Genomic DNA, 27,177 nt, shown 5'->3' on the forward strand with positions numbered 1-27,177 from the left:
ACTCAGAACCTCCACAGACAACTTGCACTCTGACACCTCATAACTCGGCGCTACGTTTACCGTCAAACCAAACTTACTTTTGCTAGTCCTCTGCGGCCGAGCGGCGGCCCGGCCGAAGGGGCGCACGGGGTCGCCCGCGGGTTGGCTGCGGCCGCGGTTCTCCGGGTAGCTCGGGTAAGTCAGCTCCTCGGCCGGCTGCTTCCCGTGCGTTTGGCTCAGCAGGGTGTTGAGGCTGTTGTAGAGGCTGGCGGTGAGGCCGAGGTTGGCGCCGTAGGCGGAGGTGTGCCGCGGGCCGTCGTTGTTCTTCCTAGGCGCGGAGAGCAGACTCTGGTGCTGGTTGTTGTTGGCGGGTTGCTGGAGGTGGTTCCTCTGGAGGGACGTGAGCAGAGCGGCGTCGTTCTCGTTCACGCCGCAGTTGCCGTCCAGGCTGCCGGAGCGGCTGTGGTTCGACACCTTGGGAAGTCAAAACAATACGGTCAGATAACAAACTGTCCGGAGCGGAAACGGTCTGGAAAAGTTAATTAAGTAAATTAAAACCTTGACTTGAGTTGAATTGGTTTCATGAAGGAGCTTGTCATTCAATTTTCCTTGTTTATCAAATTAAATTTTCCCATTGAAATTATTTGAAATGTTATTAATCCGTCTCATCCCGTTTTTCTTGCGTGTTCTTAATAAGTAAAATGTACTTTAAGAATGAATCATCTAAAAAAAAAAAAAAAAAAAACTAAGTTTAAAGCTTGTCATTCAATTTTCCTTGTATATCAAATAAAATTTTCCCATTGAAATGATTTGAAAAGTATTTAATCCCTCTCACCCCGTTTTCTTGCGTGTTTTTAATAAGAAAAATGTACTTTAAGAATGAACAATCTAAAAAAAAAAAACAACAACCTAATTTAAAGCTCGTCATTCAATTTTCCTTGTATATCAAATTAAATTTCCCCATTGAAATGATTTGAAATGTTATCAATCCTTCTCACCCCGATTTCTTGCGTGTTTTCAATAAGAAAAATGTACTTTAAGAATGAACAATCTAAAAAAAAAAAAAAAAAAAAAACACCTAATTTAGCGCCTGTCACTTAATTTTCCTTGTATATCAAATTAAATTTTCCCATTGAAATGATTTGAAATGTTATTAATCCGCCCCATCCCGTTTTCTTGCGTGTTTTCAATAAGAAAAATGTACTTTAAGAATGAATAATCTGAAAAAAAAAAAAAAAAAAAAAAAACAACCTAATGAAAGAGAATGTAAAGAGAGAGTATTTACAATGATGACTGGATGAAGAGGAGTTTTCCATTTGGTGCTCGATCGCTTAACTCAACTTACTGGCTACACACTTAATGCTACGATGTGTTGCTAAATGTAACATGCTACACTTTATGTCTGGACTTCATTTAGTTATAGAGTGAACGCCGCTCCTCTTTCTGAAACCCTCAAACCGTTCCTGACCGTCTTAGATGCCTGGTCCGTTGAGGTTCCCGCCCTCTGCTGCACCAAACCCCCTAAACATCTCCTGCCTGCTCACCGATGATGCTCTCCGTCGGCGTATCTCACAGACAACTTCTCCATCTCTTCATGGACGAGTCCAACACACACACACACACACACACCTCGCTCCTGTTTTTTCATGACTTTCTCTGGGGTTTTTAAACACCACGGTGGCAGCGGCCGCGTCGATCCTTACTCAGATCTCGGCTTGTATCACAAAGATCCCTGAGCGACGGCTCGCATCTCGGAAAATTCATACGTTGGTTCATTCGTAAGTCAAGTTCCGTCAGCGCCAAGTTGGAATTTCTCTGATAAAAACCCTTTTCTAGTCAATATTTCCAAAGTTAAAAAGGTGATCGGTTTGTCAGCTGACCTTGTATCCATCCAGTGGTATAGTAACGGGCAGGCTGCTCTGCCGGTTGTGTCTCCAGCTCTGGAGAAGCCTCTGCTGGGCTTCCACCTTCTCCTTCTCCCTCTCCACGCTCTTCTGACCCTCCCGCAGCCTGTCCAGATTGTGCTGATACTCCAGCAGCTGGGCCTCCAGCTCCTCGCGCTCGCAGCGCAACCGCTCGGCCTCCAGGAGGCACTGCTTCTCCCGCAGCTCCAGCTCGCTCTCCTGCTCGGTCTGGAGGAGGAGGAACACGTGCATCAGCTGCTTCTCGCACTGTTTATTCCTCGTGTTTCCTCTCTGCGGCTCGGATGCTACATTGTTAGCCCGCCGCCCGCGCTGATGGGATTCAGATGCGCAGATGCGCTTTTTTTTTTTTATTTGCGCGGTCACGGGGTCAAGCCAGGCTTTAAAACAAATGCTCATTGGGATTTTAATTTGTTTAAAGAGACGGTTCAGTCTGAAATTAAACAGATGCACTGATATTTAGACATAAAACAAAGTAACACTGACGTGCCCGTGGTGGCCGGGCAACCGAGGACAATACGGGCCGGGCGTGTAGTTCGGCTGAAAAAATAAATACTATTGAGACGGCACACAGGATCTGTGGATTGTTTGAAGTTGCGGGACAATGAATTCCAGTTTCTCAGATGTTACAGCGAGGCAAGACAAGCAGCATTGAGTATGAATACTTTTCAGCAACTGCAGCGATAAAGACTAACAGCATATATTAAAAGTTTAAAGCTTATTTGTAAGATTCAAAGCATTCTTGTTCCGGTTTTGCCTTTACAGCGAGGTATTTTTCGCACCGTAAGGCACACTTAAAATCCTTACATTTTCTCAAAAATCGACCACACGCCTTACAACCCGGTGTGCTTTATGTGTGAATTCTTTTGCTTGCTGACCTCGAAACCAATTTTATGCGGTACACCGCACTCAAAATGTCAAAATGTTTTAGTGCGACTTTGGTAAGCGACGAAGGCACTCAGCTTGAGTGGCTGTCGGTTCGTTCCCATCTGACACGGGGACCTTGTATTAAAGTGGGTCCGTGGTTGAACATGGGTTGCAACGTCACCGTGTTCGTTAGATAACTCATGTCGTGCTGGAATACAAAGTTGTTCCAACCTCACACTAACTTCAGGTGCCTATAATCCATGGCAACGATAAACCAATCAGAGAACAGTACGCAGTACGCCTACCGCCACCACTTTTTGTAATAGCGGCACATACTGTGCTTCAACAGAATATTACTGTACATTTGTGTGTATGAGGACCCCCATAACGGCACCTGTTAAGAGACATGCTTACGAAGCGGAACTCAAACTCAAGGTTATCAGTCAGGGAGTAGATGATGTAAATAGAGCAGCCGCCAAAGAATTCAACATCAGTGAATCAATGGTACGGAAGTGGAGGAAGCAAGCAGATGAACTGCACCGAGTAAAGACGAATTAACAGAGTTTCTGAGCGAACAAAGCGAGATGGCCATAGTTAGAAGACAAAATTGAACAGTTGGTTATTGAATCAGTGAATGAGTCAAGTAAAGTTCGACAAAACCGACTGTTTTGTTTTGCTTTATATACCGTATAGTTTATCATGCGCCTTATGTATGAAAATAGACCCATTCATTGATATTGCGCCTTACTGGTTCGCAAATACGGTAATTTTATTCATATGTGTAGCGCCGACAGGTAGCTCAGGTACCACACTTAGGCAAACCTGTTGTGAGGCAAACAACACGGGCAAAAAAAAGAAAAAAAAAGAAATCAAAGTGTTTTTCTTTCATTTCAGGTGAACTGTCCCGCAGAAATAATGATTAATTATAATTACCCCAAATTGCACTTTTAAGGAGACCTGTATCTTTCGAAATCAAGTGAACTCCAAGGAAAGAGCAGTGATGTTTAGCATGACTGAGACAGACTGACAGATGTCCTTTTGAGTAACGACATCATTGTCATTGGATTAGCTGCAGTTGTAAATATAGAAAAGAGAATATTGACTGCGCCATATATCAGTCGTGGCAATTGACAATCTGAGGACTTTGGAAAATGAGGAAGTGTATTTGGGGGATTTTTTTAAATTTGCAAAATCTAATCTAGAGGTGATTTGTATTTAAAGCAGAGGAAGGCTCACCTGCTGCTTCTCTCTGGCCACACACTCTTTGTCCCAGCGTTGTTGGTCCTGTTTTAGCTTCACATGGAGTTTCTGCACCTCGTCCATCTCTTCCTTCTTCTTTTCCAAACTCTTCCTCTCTGCCTCCTCTTTCTTCTTATCGATGCTCCTCTGCCTCTCCTGGTCCTGCACCACGACAGAAAATTCACTCTAAATTGGGTATTTGTGAATCCTGCGTTAGCACACACACTTTATATGTTAAATGACACGATTCAGAACAATGTGGCGCTGATACCGGGTTGTTCTGGAGGGAGGTGACGGTCCGGAGCTGAGGTTTCTCTCCCTCCTGGAGGAGGAGTTTGTGCACCTCGTGACAGCTGTCCTGGAGGGTCACGGCAGCCTGCAGACAAGAGACGCCCGCTGAACACACTCCAGATATTCTCTCTATGTTAACGTAATACCGCTCTTGATAGTGAAGTCTATTTGACTTTTTAACTGTTCATATTGAGAATGCTCCCCACGAGCCTGTGTGCAAGACGAGCGGTATGAATATATAACGAATGAATTCATCAGGCTTGACCACGGCTAGTGGTTTTGCTATTACTATTTATGATTCATTCATTTCTTCTCGTTGCCACTTATCGAGCACGCAAGAGGAAGACGTGCAATCTGCTGTCGGAAATGAGCCAGTAACCTTGTTGCTGTGAGGTCGGTGCCACAATTACAAGCCGTAAAAATAATAAAATTACAGACCTCGCTGATAGATCATTGTTAAACAGGGCATCGTATTAAGCATCACAACCTGATAGATGCGTTCTTTCTTACCTGCAGACTGTAAAGAAGCTGAGTGAGACTCTGCACGCTCTCTGCTACCTAAAGAGCAACACCTGGTTACAGAGCAGCACCGATTTATTGAAAACTATAAACTATGTCTCATGGTTGTCGGTCGAACCTTTAGCAGCGTTTCTTTGGTGTCCCCTCTTCTCAGCTCTGTGGCAGAGCTCCACAACGCGCTGTCCGTCAGCTCGCTGTCCGACCCGAGGGAGGCGGAGCTAATGCTGAGCGTGCTCAGATAGTCGGCTGTAGAGACAAAAAGGGGAAAAAAAAAAATGCTGCCAAAAATGTCCGAGCGTGAACAGGATCGGTATCACGCTGTGTGTGTGTGTGTGTGTGTGTGTGTGTGTGTGTGACTGACGCTCAGAGGGAGACTCCTGGATGCTGCTGCCGTGGCTGTTGTAGTGGCAGGCGTCCGGTCCTCGGACTGGAGGACTCAAGCCCTGTGCGGAAACGCCGTCCCGAGCTTGGAGGATGCTGATCAAGTTCTCCGCTGCAGGTGAAACCGAACACGCCAAACCAAAAAAAACAAAAAACAAAACAGGGATTCTATTATAATTCCTAGACACCAACGGACAGGATGGTGGGCCCTGTGGAGTAACTTCCGGTGCTCCTGTTTGCGGCGTCCTCACCTTCTCTGAGCGCAGAGGTGAGCAGCGACGAAGCCGGCCTCGGTGAGTCGCTGTCAGCCTCGGGCTGCACCAGCAGATGTCGGTGTGGCGCAGCCTCCGGCGAGCCCAGGGTTAACTCGGCCAGCTCGGTGTACAACTGTAACTTCTCCTCCAAGCTGTTGCAGATGCGCTGGTCCTGAACCAGCAGTGTCTCTACACAAAACAAACACTGGGATGAAGACTTTGTTTGCTCGGGAATCCATCACGGATTTGTTTTATACAACATTAATTATCTTTTAATAACGTGTAGTAACGGATACCCCCTTATCACCTTGAAACTTGGCGATCTTTTGAACTCTCACTTCTGCCGCTCGCTTGGACTCCTCCGATTCAGCGTTTCGCTCCTCCTCCTCTTCTTCCTCAGGACAACTGCCATGGGAGTTGCCAGTAGGAGGTTAGATCGCGTGTAAGGTCCGAGACATTCGCAAAGGCTTTCCCTCAACTCAACTTCATTTGTACAACATATTTAAACAGAGGTGCAGAGACGCACACACACACTCTGCACACATTAGAAGTCAAACAAACAGAGGGGTGACGATTGAAAAAGTAAACGACAATAATAGTTTAGGTCGGGTGATAAACATCGCGTGGATTCATCGAGTCTCCGAGGGCCTTTTCTCAGGAAAAGTAGATATGGTGACACCTAAAACAGCTCTTTGTAGCTCCCGCTGTACAAGACTGTGATTTTACTCAGTGTCCTGCTGAAGCGCCGACGACGGACTTTGGCAAGCCGTGTTTTTGTGGCTGCAATATTACCCGCATTTATGACGTTTTATCAATTACTCTGATAACCGGAGGATAGAGTTAAAAAAAAAAAAAAATCTTTTGATGGTGTTTGATGAAGCAAAGTCTCCACACTGGCCTTTGAAATGGGAGAAGACATTAAAACGTACACTATATATTGAGTGCGGTCATTGCTTGAGACACTCACGTCTCCACGGCTTGCCGGATGTGTTTCATCCAAGCGTTCCTCTCCTCTCTGCTGGTGGTGTGAACTTCGTACATCTCCGGTCCCACGGAGGAGGCGGAGATTAGAAACATCCCTCTTTCCTCGTTGGCCACTTCTCTGACAATGAGCTTCTGCAGCGGGATGACGGGAGGCTTCTGGTCCTGACGGAGGGAACGCAACTTAAAAAGTTAGAGGGAGTCAAAACAATGGAGGGAAGGGCAAGGTGTCTCTTCGGGTTAAGGCTCACCACTGCTGCGAATACAAAGCGCTGATCTTTCTCTTGCAGGAAAACCAGAACATCCGTGAGCAGGAGAGCTAAAGTGTCTGAAAGAGGTAGCGAAGAAGTAAATATAGACTGATAGTCAAGTAAATCCAAACATCTCGTGCAGGCGATGTTCCTTGACGTACCTTTGAGCCGCCCTGTGGCAGTCTTCCAGAACACCAACCCTTTGTACAGTAGAACTCTGTTTTTGCTGGTCAGGTCCTGCTTACGAAACACCTTGCCATTCTTTAGCTTGGCAAAATTCTTATTTTCCAGGCGGGTCAGGACTTCCTGCAGCTCCTGACACCTCTCGTACTTATTGACCGTCAGGTCTACGGTTGCAATCACATCACGGATTCGAGCCAGGGCGCTCGACAGATCAGTGTGCTCCTGACTACCCTCTGCAAAAGAAGATGGTCATTGAGATAACTGTTGATGTGCTGTTTTGATATAGACAAAATAAAACAGAATCAGATATTCTGGCTCCTAGGGGCTAACGCACATTTTTATCTTTCAAATGATCAAAATCACACACCCTATCTGTGTAACATTTTCATATTAAGCAACAGATAAATTGGGATATTGCAAACTTGGACTGATTTAGCACGGAGAGGGCAATTCACAAAGCCTGTAAGCAATTCAGCAGAGCGTGACTGTGTGAAAAAAAAATCTAGGTTGAAATGTAACCTTCTTTCTTTATTTGTATTATTCAAAGAAATAAATTGTCTTTGCAAACAGCCATCACATACTGGAACATTTTAATGCCGACCAATTTTCCGGTGCCTTACGGGCTACATCTGGAATAGAGAAAAGACCGAGGAGTCAGTTTTAGTATTGAACGCGGTGCAGCAGCCGTACCTTGAGTGTATTGTAATATCCTCTCCAGCAACACCGGGTACTTGGTGATGCGCTGAGTGACTAACAGAATGAATTCTGGAACCTCCCGTCGCCTGACTAGCGAGTTATTACTCTGTTGCTGTGAGCGGAGTCAAAAATGAATTTGTCAGTCAAAATCTGAGACATTTTATGAACAATATTTTTATGGTACGCCATGAGCGATGAGCCAAAAAAAGCCTACTTTGACAAAGTTTTGAAGTTTTTTGTTCTGCTGCTGAAGTTCTTTGAAGACATTGACGGCTTCGGTGTGGTGACTGCAGAACTCTCCATACACCTGCTTCATCTTCTCAGCATTTTCATCTGAGAACTGAGGAAGTTGCTGTTAGACGCTGAAGGCAGTTGTTGACAGCGCGCGTGTGTTTACTCACGGCCACGTTTGCCAACCTGCTGTAGCAGAATGTCTCCGATCTGTTGGATGAGGTAATTTCTGTGGTTATCAGGCTGGGCTGAAGCCTGTCTGCGTTCGTGCAGTGCTCCAAACAGGTTCCTGTGGAAGAGCAACAAGGGATCCAAACACGGGAAGATCCGGGCCACGCAATCCCAGTCCAGCTGCAGCTCCTCCAGCATGCCTCTTCTGAACACTTCGGACATGACGGTCAGTGTCTGGATGTGGTGCAGCTCAGTCTGCATGAGCTCTGCAGGAGGGGCGGCGAAAGGGCGAAATATGATGGCAAAAGAAAAAATGAATCGATAGAACCATCTCTACCCATTTTACATCATTAAATGCAAAACAACACATAGTAATAAAGAATAATACCAGAGTAATACTAGAGTAGCACGTTTACTTCAAACTTGGAGCTTTAAATCTCTTTATCAGACTGTCAGCATCTTTTCTGCTTGTAGCTTTGTGTTCAGACATGATAAAGCAGGGATCATGATGCTTTTACTTCAGGATCATTTTAAAGTTCAATATGCTAAAATTACCTGCTCTGACTAAAGCGCTGTACACAAGGTGCCTGGGGTTTTTTCAGGAATCTTAAGGCCAGTTATGTAATTTGCTTCAAAAATTATGATGTCTTATACTTTCACGTCATCATTCCACAACATAGTAAACGGTCCACATTAGTTCTGGAGCATTTAATATGTCTGGATAAAGGATTTGATGACTTGTGACAGAGATAGGCTACTCGTACCACAGGCCGCTATTTGTTGTGCTAAGCTAACTAGCAGGAGGTAGCAATACCGCCCTACTGCAGACATTCTAATATACATTAACCCTAGAAATGCAATATTAGGGTGAGCCAGATTGTTACTGATATTTTTATCTTAAAAGCTTTTTGAAATAATATTATCATATTTGTATCTTTAATAGCATAATCAATACTGGTTAGATTGATCAATCTAAGTAATAAGATGTGATTCAACAGTATGATTACAGGATTCTTATTCAGAAAAAAAAAAGTCAGATATTGGTAAATCTGATAAAGAGAAGGACGAGTAGTCTCACCGTATATGACGTCCTGTCTCTTGACGGTGTGCCTGTCGTGCAGCCTGCAGAACTCCGGACTGACTGCGAGGCTCCAGGACTCCACTTCCAGTCCCAGCAGGTCAGCTGACAGGTCGCTCAGCAGAGGAGCGTCGACCGCATCTGCAGAAACCACGGTCACAAATCGAGCCTTCCATTTAAACCGCTATCTACTTTAAACCTCAAAAACTGAACGCCAGCATTCTCACTCGGTCGGTTACCCTCACCCTGTAGAGTGATTGGTGGATCGGCTGAAGGGGGAGTCGCTGTGATGGAAGTTCCCTCATCCGACAATGAGCTGTTAGTGCAAACATTCACCCCAGAATCGCTTTCGCCCCCTGCTGCATCCCCCGGCCACCTGTGCAGAAATACATGACCATGGGCTTCAGTGTTGAACCTCTGAAAACAAAGCCATTATTAATAAAGAGGGTGAAAAGAGCCGACGCGTTCAAACTGAAGACCGATTGAAATGTGCAGTGTCGAAGGAGAAGCCTCTCGTGTGAGGGGCGAAACGTCTTCGAGTGACGAAATTCAAGTTCAGTGGACGCAACAAGAAGATTTCGACAAGAATTGACCATGACCCGGATGACCGAGAACCTCCACAGGCACGCTGTTAAAATATTAAATGTAGTGACTGCGGTTAGCCTTTGGATGGCGGTACGGCTGGAGCGAGACCATCCTTACCTGCTGTCTACGGAGATGGAGAGGCTTTTGGATAAAGGAGCGACCATTTCTTTCTTTTCTCTGGTCATCGTTGCGAGTGAAGAAGACGGGGATGAGGAAGGGCAGACAAGGGAAGCCGATGAATTGTCTTTCGTCGAGTCTGGGGGAGACGGCGGAACAAAAAAAAAAACAAATAGATTGCACGTTTTGTCGCTCAGAACGTTTCTTTCCACGCAGGTAGTCAGTGAGCGTAGCGCTACGATGCTATGAGAAGTTAAATTATAAATGCTTTAAAGGGCACTCAGCCAAAAGCCAACAATAAGAAATACTGTAATTAAACCCGACTGTGTGCAAACATGACATATTTGTTGATGCGAAACATCCACATCAAGAAGTAAATGTATCCTGTTATTGCATGAGAGATACTCCATCTCTGTGCTCGGGGATAAACACACACATAAACACCATCCAGCCCAGATCCCCCACTGAGGCAGATTAAAATTTAACTTTTTTTTTTTTTTTTTTTTTAACCGCAGGGACAAAAAAAAAAACAAAAAAAAAACAAGAGGATAAATGACTTACTTGATCTAAAAGAGGAGGTGGACAGTTAAAAACTAAACGAATCAAAAAGAGAGGGAGGGTACTTGGTGAGGGGGCGAGCACGGTAATTTGTGACTCACTCGGTGGGAGAGACAAGGTCTTGCTTTTCATCAGCAAAGCATTCCGCTCTGGCAGCTTCTGAAGAAACATACAATCACATTAACATAAACAGTCGCGTATCTGAGTATGATAATAAAATACCACCATAAAGCCAACAGAAAACAGATGCTGTCATCGCTCCGCTGCTTCCACAACAGCGCAACCAAGTGGCGGACCTTATTCTGCCAGCTTTATTTACTTCAACATAGTATATGTTTTATGGGATTGCTTGATTTCCCATGTTTCTGGGGAAAAACGTTCAGTGACCGAGCGAGTGAAGCGGCAAGAAACAGGGATTAGCGGATGTTGACATGTGAAATGTTGGTCACAGCTGAGGTGTGTGTTGTGTAGTAATTGGGGAGTGATGGGTAAATGTGTTAAAACAACAGATAGAGCCTCAAGGTGAATACAGGGAACTGTGTTGTCATTCGGGTGTAAAAAAAAAAAAAAAATGAACCGTGAAATAAAAAAACGGGTTTGTTTTGAAAATATCACATAACACAAGGGCAGTACACAGCTATTGTCTGTTAAGGAAACTGGAGTTTGATGACAAAGAGAGAAGTTGTATTGTTTTGTCAGTTTTCCTGTACTGAAAGCACACAATGAGCCCTGACTTGACTATCAAGGTGCAATCCAGAGTTAAATCTGTGTACAACTACACTCCCACTCAAAATCGAGTGATAAACAAGACTGTGCGTAACGTGTGTTGTTACAAATGTGAGCTGCAGAGAAGTTAGCGCCGACGGTCACCTTTCCACAGGCCGCAGCTGATTCGCGGCAGCTCTTGTGGACGGTCAGGGAACAGTCTGAGAACAAAAGCAGATGAAATTCCAGTAAATATAATCTCATAAAAGATTTCAAAGAGAGAAAAAACCTCCAGCAGGATCACACTCTGGTCTCCAGATGGCTGTCGGAGTACCCCGCTCGAATGCTCGATACTGAGTTTATTGAGTAAGGCTGACTTCACTTCCGCCGGTCAAAGAACGACCCTCGTGGAAGCACGGGCAGAGACATTTACATGAACTCAGAAGAGTTGTGCAACAGCAGAGCGCGCAATGACAGTACAATACTTACTGGAGCACTGCAGCAGGTCTTTCCCAGAAACGGACTTATCGCAGGCCACACAGAGAGCCGGGCCAGATGGAGACACGGGGGCAAAGTGATGTCCATTGGAGGCTCCGGTCTTGTCCTTTACCTCCTTCGCCTCTTTCCCCTTCACCTGTTAACACACATCGGGGGGATATTTCACATCCTTATCTCCCGCTGGACTTTTACCCGCAGGTGATACCACAATAAGGCGCACAACCCCCAAGGCGGAGTGTAATACACCTGTTAGAGTGGAGTTAGCGGAGATAAAGGGTCTCTCTGAGTGAGCTTTTCTGTTGACTTTGTTGACGGACGTCGTGCTTGTGGTGGTTTATCCTTCGGGGGGTATTAGGGGGATTCCTTTGTGTGCGCGTTTGACAGAGCGGTGTTTATTTTCACATCAAACTTTACAAGGAAGTCTGAGAGTTCATGTTTGTTTGTCGAGGTGCTCGTGTGCATCGCGTATGTATGCGCGCGTGCATGGAAACGTGTTCTCGGACACGCGCGCGCGTGTGTTATGAAGATTGAGAATATACTATGGAATGTGTTTTGGTTCCTCACGCTGTGTTGGGGGTCTGTGCGTTATGTAAGAGGATATTTTCACTGTGTCCTGTTGCTAAGACCTGAGGAGAGGGAATTTTCTCCCTGGCCAAAAAAGGCACCGTGCACGGACAACGGCTCCCCGGCGCAGGAATTCTGACCCTGCCTTTCTGTGGGGTGGTAAACATTTTACAGTACTGTTTTGAATGGAGGGCTTTTAGCACTGTTTCTTTTGTGGGGTTCTATTTCTTTTTTTTATTCAATCTCACTGCACAAAAGCTGCGGTAACATCTTTTCCACTGTCGCAAAGGCGAACAAGTTGTGGCCTCACCTTGGTTTTGTTGCGAGTGCTTGACATCCTGCTCTTCAGGAAGCTGAAGGTGCGGCTGACTTTGTACCTCTCTGACTCGACCTTAGACGGGATTATGTATTTATCCCACTCCTCATCCTCGATCCTGTCCCGGCACGAGAGCGACAGTCATTTAAAATCATCGTGTCCTTGGCTTTATGGAGAAATTGTGATGTTAGTGCTCGTAAACGCTACAATTAACCGTGTGATCCGGAACCTTGTCATCATGCTGAAATGAAGGAATGTCCAGACAGTCTTCTAGTCCCCCAGTCTACAGACTATTACTTTTGACAACATGCTTGGCATGCTTGGAAGTCATTACGAACTCTAGTGGATGCTATTTAAGGAATGACCTTGACAAGACGCAATTAATAACTTGTCAACTTTCTACAGCTACTCACACCTAAAACCAAGCTACTTACAGCAGACACTAGTAGAAAGTCAACCACGACAGAATGCAGAGATGAAAGTACATGCAACATGACACAGAACCGATGACGGCATGGAATTAAAAGAGGCGATACAATCTATCTCTGAAGACGAACACGTCCAAGAATCCACACGGTTAATGGATGAGTCGGAGAAGTGGCCGCACACTGACATTAGGGTGGGTTAAGCCGCACGTGCGTGGTTGTGAGGCCGTTCTGGTGAACACGTACTCTTTAAGGAACTCTGAGAGGGTGAGGTGTTGGAGTGATGCGCTGTTCTCCTCCTCTGCGGACTGGGCCCGCTTACGGAAACCCAAAACCCTGCACGGATATGACACACCTCAGAAGCTGTTGGCTTTTTTTCCAGCTCAGCAGTAGTCTACGAATGCTAATGGTCATCTACTATTAGATTTTTCTGGATAAAAGAAAGTGTTAATGTTAAAGTAGGATGATTGTATATTCAATATACGTTGTTCATCCTGTAAAAAACATTACTATGTTGTACTACAATTTAGCAGTCATCTAATCTTGTTAATACCTTTAACTGCTTTTATGGTTTTAAAAATGGTTTCTCAGTTAGCGGAGCGTGGTTATTAGCAAAGAAAAAAAAAAGCTTAGCACATGAAAACATGAAGCAATGAATTAAAACAAAAATGAAATGAATATGGGTCATAGGAGCATTTCAAAGCAGATGTTAATTCAGCTGAACTGTTGAAATACATCCTGGCACACTCTAAATTAAGCATCAGTGATGCGGTCTGCAAACGAGCGAGATCTTTCTGAGGTCAGAAATCCAGGAAAGCCATGGGTTCTGATGTTTACTTAGGGTTCTCTCTCCTTTTTTTTTTTTTTTAAAGTTGCAATCTGGCTCCATCCTTGGAACAGGAAGTATATCACATCCTGCCTGGTCAGACCCCAACCACAGGTTTAACACTGGAGACACACACTCTGTTATGCACATACTGTGTACACTAGGGCAGACCAGCTGAGCCAATCCCTGGCTTACAGCGATGTCTGAAAATGGGGGAATGTCTGATTTAAAATCTAAGTCAGGTCCAGCGCGGCGTAGAAAATATCGCCTGAGCTCAGCGAACGACGTGCTGGTCTTACCTCTTTTCTCTTGAGGTTTCTGTCAGGCTGAAGGCGCTTTGCTCTGAAATGTACAGTAAGACAGAAAGGCATTCGATTGGGAGGCAGAAACACACAGTGTGTGTGTCAAACAGTGGTTATTACAGGGTCAAGGGGAATCGGCCAAGTGTGAAAAAACCATCATCCCGGAAATCCCAGAAAGAATAAAAGCCGTACAGAGAAAGTCCAAGCACAACACTAGAGTTTTGCCTTAACAAAATAAGTGACAGCAAAAATCGGAAACCAAAAACCGAGAGGAAAACAAGGCTTGTACCGAAACTGAACCAGAACAGAAACACCATCTTTCCCCTGAGATGAGCTATGAAAATTCTGAAGTGACCATTTTCCAAAACTTAATATATCAAAAAATATTAAAAACATATTCAGGCGTCCACTGTCATCGCATTAAGTAAATATGTATTTTGGATGACGGGGTTTTGAGAGAGAAACTCTTTGGCCTCGAGCTTTGGAGAAGGTCTGTTCTTCATCAGCAAGTAATTCAAAATAATAATGCAAATAGCCTTCGTGTGAAGCGATTGTCTGTGGATATTCCACAGATGAAAGGCTACGAAAAATGAAAAATCTTGGATTGTTTGATGAAAATACACGGGCACTGAAGATTTGACATCAAAACCACTTTTGCCAGCATCCTTTCAGCCGAACTCAGATTAATATTTCAAGCCAGCACACCAGCGTTGCAATTCTTACACTCCCGTGCAGCTTTCGAGGATCACGGCCCGCCCCGGCCAGAGTAAAGAGAAACACCTCCAGAGCAAACACAGACAAACCAGCGACTTCTCCTTCGCCTTTCTATGCTGGTCTTGTACTTACTAACTTGGTGGAGACGAGAGAGGGATTTAGAGAGAGATAAAGCCTGAAGTAGTGAGCGGCCGCTGCTGCTGAAAGCACCATCTACATAGGATAAAGCATGGCCTTAATGCCGGCTACTAAAACACACAGCCGCACAAGGTCGAAGCTAAACATACAACTATTTATAGAAGTCCAGTTTATTACGCGTACGTCCGTTCAGGCGGCCCCCCGGGAACAGAAGGTCCAAAGGGGTGAGAGTTCGCTCACCCTCTGCTAGGTCAGTGATGGCGGCGTCTCGGTTTAGCAGCGGCCGTGACGGCTTTGCCTTGGGAGAGGAGTAGGAGTAGGAGCGCAGGCGGACCTCGGCCTCCTCTGGGTTCTGAATGACAGCATAAACATAGGGGGGGAAAAAAAAAAAAACTGTAAACAAAACTGACAAATACAGTCAGGATTCACTTTTTTCGGGGGAAAAAAAAAAACAAACAAACTGAATACATGTAAATACATAAGTATGAACGAATAAACTCAGACAAAAACGTAAAAATAATCTGGCTGCTATTAAATAAACAACACAAAACATCGTACAAAATCTAAATTCTGGTGAATGAAAGCAAACGAGCCGATGAATTTCACAACCGATTTATCCTTCAAATATTTATCGGATTAATGAGTTATTCAATTGGTCACTGTCAAGATTATGAAAATATTTATATTTAATCCGCTGAGATTTTGACTTCTAAAGTATCTCCGAATATGATGTAAACCGACTGCTAAGCTATCAAAGTAGTTGTCGAGGGATTGAAAAGTCAACACTAATCAACGAATCACATCAAGTCAAGATACTCCTGAAATGATTGATATGAGTTTATACAAAGATATGTGTGAAAAATGACATTAACATCATTACACTGACAGCGGGTGGAAATGCCTCTTGCGGTGCAGAACCATCGGCAGCCTGCAGATCCTCACAGGGTAAAATTTACCAGGGGAGGGTTCAGGCTATGTAAACTCACACTGCTCGGCATAAGGCACCTATCAGTGGGATTAACGTTGGACCAAAGAACCCAGGTCACAGGAACAAAATTAAGATGATTTCTCCCTGAGCCAGGTCACATGATAAAACACTCAAGGTGCCTATTTTTTTCCTACTTATTCCTTTTCAAGCTCATTCAAATGAACCCAACAAGAGAAAATGCAAGTGGAGGTCCACTTGTTGGACTCCGACACTCAATATGTTTGACCTCATGAATGATCGCGGAAACCTCACCTTGGCGGATTTGGGCGTGCTGTCCGAGTGTGTGCGATTGAAGTCTGGAGAGTTTTCAAAAGAGTCCCTCTCCTCGGTGGAGCTGGTGCGCTGGATGGACTCCCGCTTAAAGGCCGAGCCGGGGTAGCAATGTCCCGATATGTCCTCTTCTCCGCTGTCACATTCAACACTGGGACTATTTTCAAGACAAATGATCACACAGACATGGTTCGATAATTCTCTAACTACTTCTTCCATTATAGATTAACTACTGGACTTTCTTAGGTTGCTGCTAAAACAATACGTACCTGAAACTGATATATTATTTTCAAATATGCTTTCAAAGGTAAAAAAAAAAAAAAAAAACGTCAATCTATATCACTTATTATAATAATCAAACGTAATCCAAGCACAAAATCATATGATGTAGCAATACTTAAAGTATAAAAATATAGGAGAGAATGAAGAGTGCAAATCAGAATAAACGTATATCAAATATCAATCCAAAGGTTTTCCAAAATGATATCGCTTAATCTTTTTCAGATAAATGATCTAGGCCTGTAATCAGATTTCTGCGATGGATCCTGCAGGACAGAGGAAACTGGAAGGAATGTGGAGAGTAACCTCAAAACACAAACAGCTCAATTGTATTCAGACTTCCTGTCACTTTTTCCGCACCTTCCATGACTATAGCCTGTACAGCAAGATTACAAAATAGAAAATAAAGCTTTTAGAATATTCCAATAAGACAAGTATGCGTGTGGACAAGCCAAAGCAATGTTCTCTGTTTTTACCAATACAGAGACACAACAATGTTATTAATGTCGTCTTCTCGTTTTTTTTGAGCAAAAATGAGTGATCGGATTAAAACATTTCGACAGCGTTGTTCATGAAACAGATGCAGGACCCGACAGTAGCATTGTCCTACCTCAGACCGCGCGTTGTTACCGGCAAGCTGCATCCTCTGTGATTCAAAGCGGGAGAAACTGGAAGGCAGGGCTGCATCTGTCGCCTCTGTCCTCCTTCCAACAAACGGAAGGCGGAAGCCAGAGGGGAGGATGGAAAACATGGGGAGGAAGCAAAGGGAGAGGGGGGGGAGACACGAGGGTACGGCTCCCGGTGGTTCTCCAGAATCGGGCCTTGGGTTCCCCTGTCCTCGTTCGGGGTCGAGAACAGTCGCGGAATCTTTGGGGAGTCCTGCGAATCGGGGGCCGTCGTGGCGAAAGAGTCACCGCTCGGGCTGCCGACCCGAGATGCAGGGCGAACTTGCTTCTCCCCTCGAAAGCAATATTTAATGTCCACGTCGTCCACCTGGGGGGAGAAAAATCAGGGTAACGACGGGGGACCCTTCGAGAATATGAATCGCGGCTCCTGTAATGGCACATTTGACATCGTCGCGCGAATATTACATATATCACAGAAAGGGGTTGGTTTCAGCGAAATTTCAACCCGACTCACCTGGTCGACGAGCATGGTGTTGGCGTAAACTCGGTCTTTGCCATGGATCATTGCTGACAGTCTGGCGGCCGCCGCCAGGGTCGGGGACGAGGCTTGGGTCTCCCCTACCGACTGACTTTTCTCTACAGCGAGGGAAGGAAGAGGAGAGAGAGAGCGAGAGAGCGAGAGAGAGAATATTTCAATATTGCATCTGGTTTCCAAAGCAACACCAAATAACCAACAAACACAGGAAGTGACATAGACATCCTGGCCGGCTCATGTCATTCGTCAAAACCGGCGGTCTCTGCGCTAGTCTGAATGGCTCTTTGCACACACACGTGAATGGCTGTGCACGGAGTCGTGAGCTGTGCATGTTCCTCACCCCACCCTGCCTTCACTGCAGCGGCTGAGGGCAGATAACTCCTGGTGAGCACACAGTAGCATTGAGGGGAAGCCTTTCAACACACTGGAGCCACTGTGAGCAAAGGTCTGGTTTAGCTGTTATATGCAGGGGGAAACACTCCTGCTCTGAAAACACACACACACACACATGCACGCACACACACACAGGGCTCCCTTTGGGACGCTGCTTGACAAACAAAGCTTCTCCACAACACTATTTCTAGGAAAATATTTCAGGTATAAGTAAGGAAAGGACTTGCATACACAAAGAGGTTAAAGGAGATCTCGGGCTACAGAGCCCGACAACAATGTGCATTTATGCAACTTAGCAGAAACAAGGACGGACTTCACGCCGACCGCTGGACGCCAAATCTAAAATTCAACATTAATAGAGTTATACAGTTGAATGGGAACATTTAAGAATCAAAACGAAGCGATTATCCACTCTATTTAGTTGTTATGGAGATAACGTGACAGTGATGACAAAATGATGGTCGTGGATATCCTCGGTGAGGTATTGAGGTAGCCCAAGCTGGGCGAGACTCCCCATGCATCTGGACCGGCAGCTTTTAGAGGGATATTGCATAATTGGAATTTCGGTCATAGTGGAGAGCATTGTCTGACACGCAGATGGAAAAAATCTTCAAACACTCTTAAGTATGGTTAAGATTTGGTGACTGTGAGCGCCAGGACATATGATTCACATCATTGCGATAATCACTGAACTATTCATTGTGCATTGTCAAGAACCATCTGCATTTGTTAAAATGTTTACAAGATCTGGCCAAAAAAGAAAATCAGCGTCTATTTTGGGAAATTAAACCTGCATGAAAGCCATTTTTTTTTAACTCTCGTAATTGCTCTGTAAACTATCCGTTCGGTTCTTAAAATAAGCTTCCAATTCTGAGTATCCTACAGTTCTGTATATGTTTGTCTGAAGGTAGACGCCAAACAGGGGAAACACGGCTGAATATGGCAAGTGTGTGACGCTCTGAAAGGCAGGTGAGGTGAAACCGGCAGCGCGGCGGTAGAAAGCTGCGGGGCAAACGGTGCGCGATGCAGCTCGGCTCGCCAGCTTGCTACCCGGCTCACATGAAGCCGGTTTCGGAGGTACCATCTGTTTTAAGTCCGTTGTTCAGTAGTTGAGAACACTGTGTTTTACTGCGGTTAAATTTACTGTCGACGCTCCGCCGGGGGGGCGAACCCCGGATCCTGGTCCACTTCTGCGCATGTGTCCTAGCTAACATCCGGGAATGACTGCGTGCCCCGACACCACTCTGACCTGCGGCCCGCGCCACAGGAATTAAAGCTGCTAAAAAAATCAGATAACATCGGGGTCATCTCCCGCTCATCTCTCGCTCGCTAGGAAAGGATCCTGGTAGAGACACAGAGGAGAAGCTTGTACACGTGGTGCCAGCTGAAATGTGAAAAATCCCTTTTTGATTTTTTTTTAAATATTGCATACAAAGTCTATTAAAATATAAATAATAGAAGTCAAAGTATGATTGAGTAAATCATCCATTCCACGGTCCCCGTGCATATACTGGAATGTTTACAGTAATGCAGCAGGACACATATTGCATACTGGGAAAAATCCCATATGGGTGTATTGATGGGACTGGGTGGCCTTACGAAACACCAAACAGAGGTTTTGATTAAACATCTCTGTCTTCATAGCATCAGCCGTTACGCGCCATTGAACAGCCTCGAAGAGGGAGTTTGAGCTGAAAAGGAAATTGCAGGAAATGGGGTATTACGATTCGGAGGAAACACACAGGTTTTGTCTTATTACGTCATAGTGTTATGAAAATCAAACCATCCCGCAGCTTACATAGTGCATTGCTGCATTATCCATCGGTACACATTTTGTATTGTGAGGTTTTTGCCAAAATCTAAATAAACTCGGCGGTCATTGGGTTCTGGCCTGAATGAACACGGAACAATAAACATGCTTAATATGCTCCCGAGGGCTATTTTCGGATCAAACTTTCACAGATTTCCTCATTGTTTTCTTGATTTTTGTTTGACTTTCCTGACGCCTTTTTTAATGTGTGATAAAAACAAAATCAAACAAAGCCGGACAACATCAGCCAAATCCTGGTGAATCATGAAGCATTCTCTCCCCGTTGTTTTTGTCAGCCTCCAGTTGGTATGTATTACTCTGATATTCCTACTGTGTGATTACATAACAACAAAACAGAAAGTCGGGACCAAAGCCACCGGCCGCTCATTGTTGATCTACGAGAAACCAGAAACAAGTTCTTTGTAAAACACGCTACCTCTGACTCAGAAAAACTCCCTCCAAACTGCTCGTAAATCTAACAGTTACTCCGGCGCAGCTTTAAAGAAGTCAAACAAGACAAGTCGAGTGAATTTGGAGCTCTGCAAGGCATTCACTGAGGAGAAAACATATCCAACCACATGTACAGTTGGTGATAACGGTGCACGCGCTCATCGCGCTAGCTGGCCGAGACGGTTTTATTGACCGTGTTCCCACTTACAGTCTCACCTGACTCCGGCTAATCCATGCGTGCAATGATGCCAGTGGTGCTAAAACCACCTCAGTTACTCAAACCCCCGGATCGAGACTGAGCGTTCCTCTTCAGCAGGCCACAAACCATAGTTAACTGGTGTTCCCAGGCAGCCGCCGTCACATAGAAGGAGACGTCCAGCATTGTAGTGGAGAATAAATCAGACCAACAAATGTCTTTGCTTCTTGTAGGCGGCGAGTCCAATAAATCTGAGCGTCGATGGGGAATAAAAGCAGACATTGATGAGCCCACCAGACGATTCTCGTTGCATGTCAAGTATGAATTATCAGCCTCGGTCAAACCTCAGAGAAATATCAAGAGCTATTCATGAATGGCCCACATTTCGTGGCCCTGGGAGAACGCCTCATATCTGCCTGAGGTGTCCTAAATCTTGAAGATACTATGAGTAACTCTGGCCAAAAAGGCAAATCATTAAATCTGCACTGCTCAGCGGGGTTGCAGAGACACTTCTCGATACCTTTGTTCCACAGGGGAACATGCGTGACTGCATGAACCGAGCCTCGGTCCAGTACCTGCACAGAGCCATGCTGGCCCTTCTGCCAGGCATCATAAACATTTGATTCGATCCAAGATCAAACCCAGCGAGGGTCACATCCACATTGGATGTGGGTCAAACATTTGCAAACATTTCAGATAAACTCCCTTCAACCACCTGACTGGTGGGCTTAATAAATACAGTCCGGGTCCGCGTCCCAAGTGCCGGCTGGCTGCCACGGGTCCGACTCATCTGACCCATAAAACACAGCCTCGGTGAACACTTTCTGTCAGCGACTGCGGTCTGTGTTTAACAATTTAACATTAGTTAATGGAGGGAATAGCAGACCCTGGGTGTTCTCATTGCTAACACGTTCGAGCTGCACAAAATCAATCTGTCTGGTGTTTTCATCCCAGAGAAAGAGAGAGAACCAGAACACTGACTTGCAGCTCTTGATTTCAAAGGGAACCTGTAAGGAATGCAGAGCAGTGCGTGGGGCTATTTGTATAGGATTTGGCTCGCAGAGGGTATATTTAGAGTGATGTGATATTCACAGAACGTCCCTGAGTGAGAGACAACCCTATACAGTAGCCGTGCCTTGAGTGGGAGCGGAGGGAAAGCCAGGGACTCAGGGCTTTTACAGAAACTCAGACAAAGACGGCAGTCAGTGCCAGATCTCCAGACTGGGGCGGTTAAACACAGAGAGCTTCCACCGTCTCTCCCTTGGAGATGCAGGATGGAAAGAGGAGGCAGGGCTCTTACAAGGGCTCTTTCTCAAGGTTACCTTTATTTGGAGGCTGCCGCGGAACCTCGGCGGCTAAACCGATAAGCGTGCGCCGAATCATAAACCGTTAGTTGTTTACTAACGTTGTTTACTGTAGGTGTAAAAAAAAAAAAAGAAGCAAAAAAAACAAGCAAAGTATTTGTCCCCGCTGATGTCACCAATAACGCACCGCATTCGTCACTTTAAAGCGAGCTGAGAGAAATTAGGAGCCGAGAAAGATAACAAACAGAGACTAAAAAAGGAGAAAAATGATCTTGACAGGCGGTGTTATTACCCTATAAAAGCAGAGAGCTCATGAAGGGCTGTTTAAATCATTAAAACAATTGTCCAGAAAAATCCACAAACCCTCTCTGAGTTACAACACCTGTGGTCAAACGTCCACATCCAAGCACCACATCGTGTGTTCTGCCCGTGTTTACATTTCAGTGCGTCACCCGCCCGAGAGCTCTGGGAAGAGGTGAAACTAAAGTGAGCGGTGAGCGGCAGTCAGAGCGAATAAATAAACTTGTGACTCCGCACACCTGAAAACACACCGGACGCGGCGCAGGTGCTTCGTTACCGCCGGCAGGCCGATTTGGACGGCGTGTCTGCAGATATCGGTTTGAAGAGCGGACCGACAGACGGACCGGTAACGCACCGGGTTTCAAGGCTGGGATGAAAACGATCTAAAGAGATAAGGACTTTGTAATGGCAACATTCACTACCAGTCTGAGGACGAGGTTTGTAGTTGTTTCACATGTGAGCTGTTATGATTAACACTCCAACATGACATGGAGTTCTCCTGTTCCGTCATCCGCTGCAGGAAAATCATTCAGATTTTGTGAGGCAATGGATTCAGAATTAGCTTTGCTGGAAAATCTGCATGATGATACACATTTGTTATAAACTAAAGCGTAACGTGTCCAAAACGTTCTCCTATCCGCACATTTGGCAAGCAACGTGCGGATCCATTACAATTGCGATAAGTCGTCCGTATCTGCGGAGAACCTTCTCGTTCTAGATTCGGAAGATAAAAATACAGGCGCTGCACCATCTTCAAGTTGTTTCTGCCATTCTTTCCCATAATAGGCTGCTGAGACTTAAAGACGGCAGAGCCAGGACTACAGTCATAGGTCAGGGGTTCTTTGGGGGTGGGGGGGCTTCCTACCTACTGAGATGTATGACTTGAATGTCCAGAAAAAAAAACACCAAAAGCCCTAATCCAAACTAGGCTGCAGTTGGTTACATTTACGCCAAAAAAACAACAAAAAAAACTGCTTGATCGGGATTAGAAAAACCAAACACACTGGTTGAGTTAAGAGCGATGTCATGACTTTGGCTAAAATGGCATAACAGGATGTTATGGTGGCCTTTTTTTTTTTTTTTTTTTGAAACAACTAATGACCACATAAGGATTAAATTGTGCAGAAAAATCGGATCCTGGAAATCCAGTTCCAGAATGGCCACACATCAACAGCAGTCTCACTCCTTTTCCAGGTGTCTCTCCAAAACCTTGTCACCCTGCATCACTGACTATTTATAATAGCGCTAAATCCTGGTTTAGTTTTGTGAGAAACTCTTGAAAAACAGGCACATTTAAGATTTTGCAGTCTCGCAGTCCAAATGTTGGCTATGTTTTTGATTATGGAATTCCTAAGGCTATGACAAATCCCCCTTGTCTTTTTGAAAAATAAATATTTCTTCTGTAAAAGAACCTTTTCATTTACTGGTGATTCCAGGTCTTGCATGTTAACGCTCGCTTTTATTTTTTGTTTACTAACAATCATGTCCAGAGCACACCTCATATTTACATTTTCTTTCCAAAGTTTAAAAGCTGTGTTGATCTACTGCCTATGCATGACTATACAAAAGAGGCTCACTGGCTTCCATGATATTGTGGATTCTCGAGTTAAAACGTTGAGGTGCCAATAACTCTGACCAGCGTTGCAGTTACTGAGTTCAAATTTTATGGAGCTGTATTTAGGCTTTGAGTAAAGTTTGCCGATGTCAATCACAATTTAGAAGCAATAACAGGGGTAATCTTGCAGAGCTTTATGGTGAAAGATGAGGAAAAGACTACTGGAGTGAAGCCATGACACAGACATGGCAGTAACTTGATCCTCCACTGTGTCTGCCTCTCTCTCTCTCTCTCTCTCTCTCTCTCTCTCTCGCTTTCTCTTCCCCACACATGCTCACACTTTTGCACACAAGCAATGAGCTGTTTAAGCACTATGCTGTCATTTCGCACTATTTTAAGAAGCCGGTTTCACGCTCACGTAACTAATTAGGAATCGGTCGGGGCCGAGTGAACGGTTCAGGGCCGAGTCGCCTTTGGTGCGCTTTCTTATCGTGGATAAAGTGTGAAAAACACCGCGCTTAGGGTGCCGACAGACGGTTCGACTGAAACTCGATAAATTGATGTACATTTATTGACGTCGGAGAACTAAACGCGGACGACTGAAGACGCATACTGCGCTTCCTGCCTCCTTTGTGCGCATTATTAACCGTGGCTTCACATACGTACGTCAGAAGATGTCCAACCTCCTCAACCAAAAGTCCTCTACCCCTAAATCAGCCTCGAGTAGACATCTGACATTCCCTAACACACTGTCAGATATCAGGTTACATCACCGGCAAACGGTTATCTCACTTCGACTGGCTCGGTGATGCAGTGAACGTCCGTGAGTAATAATGCGTAATGGGAAGAGTCTAAATTTAACTTTATTGTTCCATATGAACGGTGAAATGCCAACGGGGCACTCTGCAGTCTGCCATTTTTCATCTGTCACATGATTAATGTTTGAAAAACACATCTATACGGGTCCGGTCAAGACGAATCACCTGTCAAACACCTCAAAAATCCAAACGTGGGAAAAACGCGCGAGTGTGTTCCTGAAGTGAAGCGTGACCTTTTAACTGACGGCCGCACATACGAGTGCAACTGTCAGCGACAATGGCACCGTGACCGGTCACGCTCTACGCCGTTACCTTTTTTGCCCATCTTCTTGCGCATCCTCATCCTCGGAAAAGAGGGCCAGGAGTAGTTGAACGGAGAATCCGAGTCGGAATCCATACCGTGCGGTCTTGACGGAAAAAAAATCTTAATCCCAACGGCCCGGAATATGTGGGTAAAAGGCCAAGCATCAGTTTACATCCATGTCCCCGTGGCCGAACAGACTGCGGGCGAGCGGAGATGATCGCTCCTTATCCCAGAGCTCCACTGTAGACGCTGACACTCTAGGAGTGAGCCAGCATGTTCCCCCTTTCTCACCCAGCCACCCTTCCCCCTAAAGCCCTCCCCTTCCCCCCTCACGACTCTGAACCAACTGTCCGACAGAGCCGGGACCAACCCCGTCCTCCTCTCTCCGCTCGCTACGATTTTACTCTGTATCTAAAACTTTCCCCCCTCTCTTCCCGTCGGCTCTTCATAAATCTCTGCCAACTCTGGCTCTCTTTGTCCTTCTGAGCCAGTCACTCATCTAAAACACACAGTATGGAGGAGGTGGGGGTGGGGGGGGGTGGGGGGGTCAACACATGCTGACAGAGGCAGGGGGCGGAGGGTATTGACGGCCGGAAAGAGTGACTGAAGGAGAGAGAGAGAGAGAGAGAGAAAGGGAGAAAGTCAAACATAGGAGTGAATTCAGAACCTATAGAGAAGACAAACACGAGGGGAGACGGTTTCGTGAAGGTGAGTCTCAGACACGGGAGGAATCATTAACCCTGTGGGTTCATGATTGTCTCGGAGATACGCCCCCGCCGCACAGCCGCAGGGCCGCAGTCATGGCGCGCTGCAAGGTACCCAGCATTCACCTCAAATATGCCCCACGCCACATCTGAAGAGAGTCCCTTCCAACCACTCCATTCTTTTGCCTCATTCTCTATATTTTAGCATGTCAAAGCAATGCATGGGTCCAGTGGGGAAGGGGGGCTGGGGGGGGGGGGGGGGGGGGGGCAGACTGCCAGGTCAGCAGCCTCACCATGGAGACAGCAATGAGAGCTTCTGCTGTTTTCTTCCTCACTCCCCTGGCAGTTTTATCCCCCCTTTTTTTTTTTTTCCCCCCCTTCGCCAACTTCCTGGAGTACAGTGCACCCTTTGCAGCAACAGGAACGCCGCCGAGTTTGACAAGACGTGGCAGAGGAGACAGAGAGAGAGAGAGAGGGTGGGTGGGATCGGGGAGGTGAATCCGTAAACAACAGCACCGTGAGAAGATGCTTCACATTTGTTTGAAAATGTAAATAGGTGACAGGGATGGTTTTTGTGGCTGAAATTCATACGATGCAATGTGACTATAAAGTAGCACATGTAGTTACGTATAGGTATGTGAGTGAATGTGTGTGTGTGTGTGTGTGTGGCGGGGAGGCACTGTACTGTTGCTCATTAATACCGTCTTTGTGGGGTTCTGTGTGTGGTTTAATCCCCTTTTTCCGCTCTCCAATTAGATCCCGCGGCCGGGGTTGGAGGCTCCCGTTAGCGTTTTCTGGTGTTACACTCATCACATGTTGTCACTTTGCCAAACTATCCATATCATAAATCTCTGTCTCCCACTCGGTTCCTCTGATTACTCAGACACACTCACACGCACACACACACCATTCTTAAACTACTCCACTCTCCTCTCCCTGGGGATCTCAACAAGCTGCTGGAAAGCGGCATTCAGCAAAAGCCTTGGCAACCCCCATTCAGCCAGGAGCAGCCCCCTTCTTTCTGTACCCTATACCCCTTTGCCCCCTTCAGAACGGCCTTTCCCTGCATTCTGCGTCTCCAACACACAAGTAACACAATCCCACACACACACACAGACACAATCGTCCGCCTCCTTCCTTCCTCGAGCTATGGAGAGCACGGCCATTCAGGATGAAGTGTCATTTGCTGTTCGTTCACTAAACTCACATTAAAATGCTGACCTGGAAAGATGGGACTTGGGTGGCGGCGGGTGAGTGGGGGGCGGTGGTTGAATGAGTTTGTTTGTGTGTATATGTAGGTATTTAGGGGCGAGTGTGTGTTTTGGGTGGGTTATTTGAATTTTAGGGGCATTAGGAGGGCAGCGGTGGGAGGGGAATGGAGCCACAAGAAGACGATTTAAAACGAGTTAACGGCATCGCCGTATCGACGTTGTCACATTTAAAAGTCTCTACGGGCCGCTTTGGCGGGATTTGCACTTATTTTATGTGCGAGCGGAGCGAGTTTGATTTCAAGACGGGAAGGAGTAGACATCAAGAAGACACGGGGAACATGACGGCTACGCTCAAAATTCCTCATCCCTTCGCTCCCGCTGCTGATGCTCTGCCTGCAGAGGCTGTCTGTCTACTCAGTGATGCATTACCTCAAGTATGATGGCAACACTGCGTGTGATGCAAAAACAGACTGGAATCCTAATCACTGGCCGTCACTTGTAACGCTAGACAGCTTTGGAATGTGTGATGGGGAATTTGAACGTCCTCAAGGGTCAAATATGCATTGTAATCCCGGAAGAGTTACACGAATGAAGCCGTAAAATCCTTTTTTTACTCTGAGCTATTCTTTCAGACGTGACACGG

At 45.7% G+C, this 27,177-nt stretch overlaps 1 protein-coding gene across 4 annotated transcripts in view; it reads right to left on the reverse strand.

Annotated features, from left to right (window-relative positions):
• LOC147221287 (rho guanine nucleotide exchange factor 28-like) overlaps positions 1-27,177 on the reverse strand; it is a 46,573-nt gene that overhangs the window by 3,650 nt on the left and 15,746 nt on the right. The window contains exons 1-29 of one of the 4 annotated variants that reach the window (XM_086169115.1): positions 24,628-24,865; positions 17,469-17,590; positions 16,939-17,321; positions 16,032-16,206; positions 15,032-15,143; positions 13,937-13,979; positions 13,058-13,147; positions 12,381-12,504; positions 11,498-11,642; positions 11,174-11,229; positions 10,405-10,462; positions 9,746-9,884; positions 9,289-9,419; positions 9,044-9,184; positions 7,981-8,231; positions 7,778-7,903; positions 7,558-7,675; positions 6,846-7,100; positions 6,685-6,761; positions 6,420-6,598; positions 5,760-5,857; positions 5,450-5,641; positions 5,179-5,310; positions 4,936-5,063; positions 4,809-4,856; positions 4,279-4,383; positions 4,005-4,169; positions 1,860-2,111; positions 78-453 (exon numbers count right to left, since the gene is read on the reverse strand). In XM_086169115.1, coding sequence (XP_086025241.1) covers positions 78-453; positions 1,860-2,111; positions 4,005-4,169; positions 4,279-4,383; positions 4,809-4,856; positions 4,936-5,063; positions 5,179-5,310; positions 5,450-5,641; positions 5,760-5,857; positions 6,420-6,598; positions 6,685-6,761; positions 6,846-7,100; positions 7,558-7,675; positions 7,778-7,903; positions 7,981-8,231; positions 9,044-9,184; positions 9,289-9,419; positions 9,746-9,884; positions 10,405-10,462; positions 11,174-11,229; positions 11,498-11,642; positions 12,381-12,504; positions 13,058-13,147; positions 13,937-13,979; positions 15,032-15,143; positions 16,032-16,206; positions 16,939-17,321; positions 17,469-17,590; positions 24,628-24,712 — 4,306 coding nt within the window. In that variant the 5' untranslated portion in view covers positions 24,713-24,865. Of the gene's footprint in view, positions 1-77; positions 454-1,859; positions 2,112-4,004; positions 4,170-4,278; positions 4,384-4,808; positions 4,857-4,935; positions 5,064-5,178; positions 5,311-5,449; positions 5,642-5,759; positions 5,858-6,419; positions 6,599-6,684; positions 6,762-6,845; positions 7,101-7,557; positions 7,676-7,777; positions 7,904-7,980; positions 8,232-9,043; positions 9,185-9,288; positions 9,420-9,745; positions 9,885-10,404; positions 10,463-11,173; positions 11,230-11,497; positions 11,643-12,380; positions 12,505-13,057; positions 13,148-13,936; positions 13,980-15,031; positions 15,144-16,031; positions 16,207-16,938; positions 17,322-17,468; positions 17,591-24,627; positions 24,866-27,177 lie in introns of those variants that run through there. The other 3 variants (XM_086169113.1, XM_086169112.1, XM_086169114.1) reach the window with 3 other exon arrangements.

The sequence above is a fragment of the Fistularia commersonii genome, chromosome 22 (assembly GCF_037954325.1).
Source record: "Fistularia commersonii isolate RoL2024-O1a breed Wild chromosome 22, RoL_Fcom_v1.0, whole genome shotgun sequence".
Taxonomy (NCBI): domain Eukaryota; kingdom Metazoa; phylum Chordata; class Actinopteri; order Syngnathiformes; family Fistulariidae; genus Fistularia; species Fistularia commersonii.